Raw genomic sequence first — 9,360 nt, forward strand, 5'->3', positions numbered from 1 at the left:
CCGTGGGCAGCATTCAAGTTTGTTTCATTGATTATTTTTATTCTGTACTACATCTTCAAATTTAAATCCTTTTATTAATTCACCGCTGCCCACGTCAACTCGGCGCGTATTTTGCGAAACCGGGCCTATCCCGACCGTCTTCAGTGTGATACCGTGCTACGTATTGTATCACGGAACTTACGGTACTGGCCGACTCCAGCGAAAGTATTTTTAATTAAGGACGCCGAGGCATATGCCTGCCGGCTGCACTCACGTAAGTGTTTCTCTGAACTTAGGAGCCCGCTCATCGAGCCCCCCCTGCACCCGTTAACTTTTGACGCTGGCCGTCTCCAGCGAGCATCGACCCACGTCCCGCGAGACTGCCGCTGTAACCATTAGTGTCGCGTAGTGTTGTGTTTTTTTGTTTTAATTGTTTAACCGCTAGACGTCGCCAAGTGTTGGTGAGAGTTTTTGTAGCGGGACTAAATTAAAGGTAATTCTCACCAACTCGTGTACAATAATTTTCCGTAGTCTACTGTCCTCCACACGGCCGAGCGGCCTTCACAGTCAAGGGAGAACCATTCAGGTTAGATTCAAGCCGTGTACCTGGCGGGGCACGCGGGGACAGAGTACCCACGACCCAACATCAACGGCCTAGCAGCCCGCTAGCCTGGCGCCCCTCCGGACAACAGCAGCAGCATTGCAACGCCCGTAGCGCCCGTCAGGTACCCCCCGGACCTTTCACAGAGGTCGGGTGATGGCAGTACGTACATTTTATTATTTTAGCTGATTTATTCTAATTTCCTTTCTTTCTTTCTTTTTTTTTATTTTTTGGCAGAATCAGCAACATGAGCAAAAAAATCAGCTTTGGAAACATATATTTTAAAAAGGTGTGTGTGGAGTCTACATGTGACAGAAGTGAAACTTCTTGCTTATTAAGTAGTTATAGTTATAGTTATAGTTATAGCCACAAATGTGGTTAACTATGGAGAATTAAAAATAAGCTAATTTATCATTTTCATATATTGAAATTTATCCCTGGATCCTGAAGGGGCTTGATTTTGTTCACTTGATCCTGTGCTACTTGATGTACGATCATGTACATAAAAAAATTGTCATATAATAATTGATTATGATCTCAAGTCTAATAAGTAGGATTTTTTTTCCAACCTACAATCATAATTCCATATTCCTTAGACAAAATGAACGACATTTCTACATTGACTAAAGTTCTCCAAATAAAAATTTTACAAAATCCACACAGGTCAACACAAACAATTAATGTTGGCGATTGTGTGAATACATAGGTATTATAACGTAAGCTGTAAACTGTTATTTTTTTAACAAACCAGTAGGAATTAAGAAACCTTCCTTTCAGGGTTAATTCAGGAACGTCTCCAGTATACATAAAACATATATTCCTATTTTTGCTGGTAAAGAATGAATGGTGGCGGCAGATTAAAAGCACAGGTATTGTAATAAGAAATATAAAATAATTTTTTCATAAACTAGTAGGAATTACGAAAACATCCCTTTGGAGTAAATTTAGGGATGTGAGTAGTGTGTGAAAATCATATTTTCCGATTTTTTTCTTTCCGTTCTAAAAAGCTGTGATATCCGAGTATTATCAAAAACTGTCAAATATTTTTGATGGTTGCTTAGGAATTTCCAATTTAAGAAATAGCTATCCTGACAACCAACCGTTCACACAATTTAACAGTATTTTTAATGCAGCTAACCTAACCTAATCAACCGTCCACACTGTTACCGATTATTTTTAATGTAGCTCGACTATTCTAATATTTCTGTCACTTCAGTCTATAAAAGAAAAGTTGGACATCTTTAATTAGCGTTTTTATCATATAACACGTGCTACTAAAGTTTCTCATTACCTCCTTGTAACGTTGCAAGACCCCTGCCCTCCTAGCTAAATATTGTTCTTTTAATCTATTTTTATGCATGTAAATATTGCTTAAAAAGTCTCTCTAATAATATTTTACCATTTTTATGTATTTAAGGCTTGATATTTCACTTGCTGTATGCTTTAAGAATGTACCTTATATTTTAACAGACATTTTCAATCATTACTATTTGCAGTGGCGGATTTACAAATTTTCCAGGTATAGGCTGCAAAGTTTTTGCCGCCCTTGCCTCTACAATTTTCATGTCCTAGATTAAGTTCGTTACAATCCCTTTTTGCGCGATTTTTTGTTGGCAAAATCATCGATTATATCGTCGTAAGTAATATTGTTCATTAATTCCGACTCTATGCACAAAAGTGCTAAAGCGTTTAATTTTTCTTGGCTCAAGGTCGATCTCAGATAATTTTTTACCCTTTTTAGACAAGAAAAACTTCTCTCACCCGAACAATTTGTCGCTGGTGTACATAAGGCCATACGAAGGGCTATGTCCAAGTTCGGATAAACGTTCTGCAAACTTTGTTTTCGCAGAAACGAAGATAGACTCTGTAATGATGTAAAATCTGGTTTTACCAGAATGCTTTGCGAAGATATGTGGCTTTGAAAATGTATGCATTCTTGAACCAACTCAGTCTCTAAATCATTAGGATACATTTTTTCTAAGGACAGAGCCTTTTTCGTAAGGGTTGATAATGATAACTCGCTCATTTTGGTCAGAAATGAAAATTTTTCATTGAAATTGTCGTATGCCTTCTTCCTTTTTTCTAATTCGGATACGAGTCTATCAATGATGACGAGAAATGTATTAACCCTGAAAGTATCGCTAGTATCACTCGCTGTCATACTCATTTCTTCATCGGGTGTTTCATCAGCAAATTTTTTTCTTTTCAGTTGTCTTTTTCCCAAGTCTTTTGTGTACTGCTTCGACGCACTTAATTCCATTGCCATTTCTTCGAAATACTTGAAGTTTTCTCGTTGCTCTACGAAAAACTTGCGAAGAGATTCATAAAGATCGGCTACAGTAATCAAATCTACGCTAGAAGCCTGGATTTGAACATTTACTTTGTTTATTCTTTCCAAAAAAACATTCCACACAACAACCATTAACGCTGTTTCCAGTTTTTTTAATTTTGAAAGAATTCCCATTGCTTCATTTCTTGTGACAGGCTTTTCGGCGCAGTCATTCCTGATTGTTTCCAAAGCTTTAATGACTTCGTGCCACGAATCTCTCAAACTTCTGCATGCATCCTCTCTAGCTGACCAACGTGTGAGGTTTACTCTCTTGACTGTTTTGCCTTCTCCGACTTCAGTCATCAATATCTTCCAGCGTTGTGTTGAACTTGAAAAAAAAAACGTATATTTCTTGGAGCAACATGAAGAATCGACAAGCTTCTGTGCAAGATTCAGCAGTCGCAGTTGCCACTAAATTTAAAGAATGGGCAGAGCAAGGAACGAAAAAAGCAAACTGTGCTTGACTTTGAATTTTAGCCTGTAAGCCATTGTATATGCCAGACATATTTGCGGCATTGTCATACGATTGTCCACGGCAGTCTTCAATGTTCAAACCCAAGGTTTTTAGTTCCGAAGTAATGGCAGCAAACATTTCTTCAGCTTTATGTCCCACTGAGGGCAAAAACTTGAGGAATCTTTCACAGGGTTCTCCTGTTTCTAAAACATACCGAATCACGAAGGTGAGCTGGTCCACATGTGCTATATCCGGTGTTGAATCGATGATTGAGGAAAAGTATTTCTCCCTTCTTATCTCGTCTCCAATTTGCTTCAAGACTTTATGGCACATCAAAAGTATAAATTCATCACAAACGGTCTTCGATAAGTAACTGGTACTTCCGGATCCTTGATTCCCAAATCGTTCAATATGACTGGCTAAGAAAGGATCAAACTCAGCTAACAGTTCCAGAATCATAAAATAATTTCCGTTGTGTGGATCACCGAACTTTTCACTTTTTCCTCTAAAAGCGAGACCTCTTGAGCACAGCCGCTTCACTACAGCAACAACCCTTTTCAGAACATTTCTCCAATAAGTAATTTCTTCATCAATTTGCAAATGCAGTAAATTGTCGATTCGACCATCAATCGCACTTCTAGCTTTCAGACTAAGGATACTGGATTTATGACGCGCAGAGTTTTCATGCTGAGCTACTCGGTGTTCTGCATTTTTCCAGTCATTAAATCCTTCGTTCTCGAACTGAGTTTTATTCTCCAATGGACCGAATGCTAAACATGGTCCGCAATATACGGAACTCTTACTTTCAGAGTAAACCAGCCAATTTCGGTCCTTCACTTCATTGTTTTTCATTTTTATTTGAAAGATACTCACTGGCAAGAAACGACGTTGATCAGCATATAGTTTTCCACTTTTAGAGAAGTCAGAAGACTTGTTTTGATAAAAGCCGCATCTTGCAATAATTTCCCTTAAAGTATCGTTAATTTCCCATAAAGCTGGATCTTTGTTTAGATCTACAGTTGTTTGCTTTTGGTCATCATTTAACGATTCGGTCTGAGAGGCATCTTCAATTTTGGAGCACTCGTCGTCAAGAACATAATCATCAGTTTTTTCTTTAGTCGATAGTTCAACAGATGACAGTTGGGCAGCAGAATTAAAGTCCGTTTCATCCTTTCCAGATTGCATTGTTGAAGTTCCCGTTTTTTCGACCCAATTTTCATTTTTAAAAAAACTGTCAATTTTTGTGGTTTTTCGTATAATTTGCTCTTGTTCTTCTTTTTTTATTTTGGCCTTCTTTTAGTACTCCGCTCCACTAAGTCGCTTTCTCCCATCACTCATTTTCACAATTTTTTCTTCAGGAACTGAAATGGAAAGGATTAAATTAACAAGTTTATTTTTCGTACACAAGCAGCGATAGGGGAGGGCAGGGTAACGTAGCCAGAGCGAGCAAAGTGGCCATTGGCTGTTACTCAGCTGGAGAGTGATGAAGTTTGGTAGCGAGGATGGGAAACATTTGTAAGAGACGCCATTAGTGTTCTGAGAGCACCCGGTCTGTTTGCAGTGAAAGTTATTTGTTTTATTAAGGTTTTACTGGTTTTACTATTTCTGATGTAACATGTAAGGTAAGTAATAATTACTGTTGATCATTATTAAATACACAGTAATGCCATAATTATTTAATATAGCCTATCCAAATTAGCATGTTTTAAACTTTAATACCACATATTAATAACTGTAGAAGATGTCTTTTTTTTTGCTAGTTTTTTTGTAATGGCGTCTCAGAGGGCAAAGTGGCCAGCCACCACCGCATGTTCACTTTGCCCGAACTGTATATACTTAGCTCTATTTATGTATTACTAAATAATAAAACAAACTATTGAACATTTAACATTTTTTTTTTAATCTACACTGTAAATTTCTAACGTGTTTTGCAATGTGTGTGTTGTTTTCGTGTGGGGAACGACCTTACACAAAAATTTGCCAGCAGGAGAGGCTTGGCAGATAAGGTGGCAGTATCTCAAGGACGGCTCATATTTCACAAACAAGTGCAGGTGGCCGGAAATGGTATCCCGTGATTTAGTTTCCTTAAGATAAAAGAAAAATGAAAAAAAAAAATGTCATATCATTTACCCGATTAGTGCGACGGGCAAACAAAAAACAAACATGAGTCGCTCCAATATTTACATTTTAATGGTGTTTTGATTGTACGAAAACTATATTATTGAAGGGTTATTTTATATTTTGATTTTAATTACAATATACAATTTATGTATCGTTTTATCTTAGGATGGCCACGTTACCCTGCTCACCCCTATCCTTCATTCAGAATTCACATAATAAATAGTTAACGTAAAAACGTATTTTTTTAATGCTATCACGAAAAAATTAAAATTTCTTTGCATGGTTTCCGATGAATTGTTTATTGTGAATTATTATTTCTATTTTTTGATGTTTGCTTCATTCAAAAAGACAAAATGACAAGATAACCATGAGCAATCTTTTAGAATACTATTTATAGTTAATATGAAAATGTTCTAAATTTAACGTGACCATGTTCCAAGCTTCAAAATGAAAAATATTATTGCAGGGCTTTTTCAATAAATTTATTCGTTATCGTTACAGATGCTTTATTATAATGTATTATGATTATAAAAAGTTTTTACTTACCGGTGCTGTGAAAATATTCATACAATGATACAATTCACGAAACACTTCGAAAAATAACAGTCCACACGACACACCTACGTAGAAATATCAATTCGTTATGCAATACACGCGTAAGACAACTGTGGTCCCGACTCCCGAGGTAACAGCTCTAATTGCCGCCCCACCCGCGACATGACGCGGTTCGACCCTTGAGGCGGACTAGGAGAAGGGAGGGGACAGTCTGGCGGAAGGGATAGCGGCGGAGGGAGGGCGGAGGGGCCCTTCTGACCTTGGGTAGTCACATTTTTCCCGGGACCATAGTTGTCTTGGGCGTGTAGTGCCAACCGAGGCCTTGTCCATTAAAATTCGCATTTACTGACTAGCGAACTAGCTGTTTTACTCTGGAATATGGAAGTTTGCTACACGGATTCACGGAACGTACAATGACAAGGGAGAGGGGAAAGTCATTGGCAAAATTTGTTGCAGACTTCTATTTGTAAAACATCAGAAAACAGAAAACCGTCATGCAGAAATATTTTTGATTTCTATGAGGTAGCAAAAAAAAAAAATCGGTCCCCAAATTTGCCGCCCCAAAAATCTGCCGCCCTAGGCTCAAGCCTACTCAGCCTACTGGTAAATCCGCCACTGACTATTTGTTATGTAATTATTCACAAATAAGCCGCTGTACTGGATGTTTGCCTGTTTTGGCCTACTTTTTCAGGTTTTTCTAAATGAGTTTAAGTTTGTCAAGTAATTTGTATTATGATTGCTGTTCTTATTTTTCGTTAACGTGTTCCATAATAATTATAGGACAAGGGACCGTGTCTGGGGTGATGTGTAGAAAGAGAGAGGCATAAGAGGCCTGTAAGTACGAGTGAGAAAGAAACAGTGATTCCCCAGTAAGAGAGAGACAAAAGCTGTGATTCCCCCACTGCGTGGGAACTGAGTGATAACTGCTGTCTCACGATGTGGGAGAGAGAAAGAGAATGTAAAGTCCCTGGCTCTATGGATAGAAAACTGTTTTCAATGTGTGCTCTGTTTTCCTATTGGCTTGTGATGTGTAGTGTGAATGAAGCGTGCGTGTGATTGGTCGGTGAGGTCATGTGACATCTCCTCCCTGCGTGGAGGAGACGGTGGCAGGATTTCACCAGTCGTCTGTCGACCGCTGCACCAGTAGGTCGCGTTCGGTGGCTTCTCGCCAAAAATGAAGTAAATTGCGGGATAGATAATTTAACGTCGGTAGCTCGAGCCATGCTGTTTAATTATTTGTTGTTTTGAAACGTTTGTGGACATTTTTTTAAAATTAGAAATTGCGGCTACCTTCGTCGGAGTTTTGGCTCGTGGCGAAATTCGGTTTCGCTGGGTGCAGCCCTGTTCGAGGTCGCACTATTTTCGTGTACGTACAGTAAGATTTTACTGAAGGACTTAAACTACGTTTTTTTTTTTTTTCGATAATTCTCATCGCCTGGACTGCGAGCATTTCTCGACAGACGAATGTAGGTAAATATGTATAGTCGCCGTATATGCAAAAAAAAAAATGCTAAAAATCCGAAAATACTTTTATTCTATGCTCTTTCACTTCCTCTTTTCAAATCAACCGGCGGAGATAAGAAATTACAAATACTTTAGGAGATATTGAATTTTTTGATCTTCATCACAATATCTGTGTATTCATGTGGCAATCTACTTACATTGTTTCTGGATTACAAGTATCTATTATGTTTCTTATTGGACAATTTTGTCACGTGACAGTTCCGTGATTGGCCAGTATTCAAATGAACCAATACCTGATTATTTATTTATTTATTAATATTCTGTCGGAGGTATCGCGACGTAGGTGAATGACTACATCATTTCCTTCTAAAGGCAAAGGAAATGTACCCGCCTCCAACTTAGGTGGGTTTTTAACGTTTCTAATTTAAAGTCTCATTTTTTATTTGGATATTGTTGCGCAATTAATAAGTAACAAAAAAATTTTACCTGAGTTGTTTATGTTCATCACTTGTCCGGGTTTGTTAGGTCAGGTCAGTTACATTATAAATACTTTAAAACTAAAGAACCATTGAAATTAAATCATATTATTTTTAATGTACGCTTAGTTTGAAAGTATTCATAATGTAACTGACCTGACCTAATCGACCATTTTATTTATTACGCATTCATGAACACACGGCAAAATAACAAAAATGGCCACGGTCGAATGGTAGGTGTTGTATTGCAAAATTAAAAAATTCGATATCTCCTAAAGTATTTGGAATTTCTTATCTCCGCTGGTTGATTTGAAAAGAGGAAGTGAAAGAGCATAGAATAAAAGTATTTTAGGATTTTTAGCATTTGTTTTCGCATATACCGCTACTCTACATATTTACCCGAATGTATGTGTTGAATGAATGAACAAAATTATTAAAGTGATCGGATAGTTGTTTCGTCTTGCGGACAATAAAAATCTCAAATGAAAAAAAAGGAAGAACTTTTTTTTATTTTATTTTTGTATGTAACGAATTGTTACATCCTGAAGAAACTACCTGCCGGTAAGTTTACAAGAACTACTGAACTACTATAAAAGATAAAAGTACTTGCATCTTTCCGTCGAACTTGTTCAAGTGATAACTGTACCGCACATGTCATAAATATTAAAAGTAACGCACAGAAGCACCAGTTCATTTTCCAGAAGCACGCAAATAACACGTCCTCAAAAACTTAAAACATCTGACTTCGGACTTCCTCGATTTCTCACTATCAACAATTTTTTTTGTGCTCCACGTCGAATCACAGACAATATGGGCGGAGACATCACTCCGTCCACAGTATTAAGTTGGGACGTGGAATATTTACTGTCGCAGTGACAGCCATGTCACTTGTAACGGTCGCGACTGTAACAGTATAGTGATGGGTCGTTCGTGAACGATTCGTTCAAAAAGAACGAATCTTTGAGAGAACGAAATCTTGCGATTCGTTCGCGTTGTAAAGAACCGGCACTTTGAGAGCCGGTACCTTGAAAGATTCGGAAGAACGAAAACGCGGAGAGAACGAGAGAACGAGATGAGAACCGGCCACGCGCCTGGTCTGATTCGTTCGTGAAATGATTCATGACGTCAGGAGTCTGAAGAATTAATAATCACAGCGTACGCATGTTCACAAGAGCAAACGATAACTTATCAAATAAAATAGGGTAACATGAAAAGTATCTATACCTGAAAATTTCAACTGTTAAGTAGTGGTTTAAAATTGCTTTTTCACATTCACATTCACAAATTTGGAAATAAAAACTAAAAAAAAAAAAAAGTTATGAATTAAAAATAACAGGGAAAGTAACTACAAATGTTCACACTTACCATTTTTGGGTTAATT

The 9,360-nt window shown here is 37.7% G+C and overlaps 1 protein-coding gene across 1 annotated transcript in view; it reads right to left on the minus strand.

Moving 5' to 3' along the window:
* The window catches only part of LOC134531110 (tumor suppressor candidate 3), a 44,737-nt gene extending 35,863 nt beyond the window's left edge, over positions 1-8,874 (minus strand). The window contains exon 1 of the mRNA XM_063366660.1: positions 8,590-8,874. Coding sequence (XP_063222730.1) covers positions 8,590-8,673 — 84 coding nt within the window. The 5' untranslated portion in view covers positions 8,674-8,874. The remainder of the gene's footprint in view (positions 1-8,589) is intronic.
* Between the last annotated feature and the right edge of the window lie 486 nt (positions 8,875-9,360).

Source organism: Bacillus rossius, chromosome 3, assembly GCF_032445375.1.
Source record: "Bacillus rossius redtenbacheri isolate Brsri chromosome 3, Brsri_v3, whole genome shotgun sequence".
In the NCBI taxonomy this organism is placed as follows: Eukaryota; Metazoa; Arthropoda; class Insecta; order Phasmatodea; family Bacillidae; genus Bacillus; species Bacillus rossius.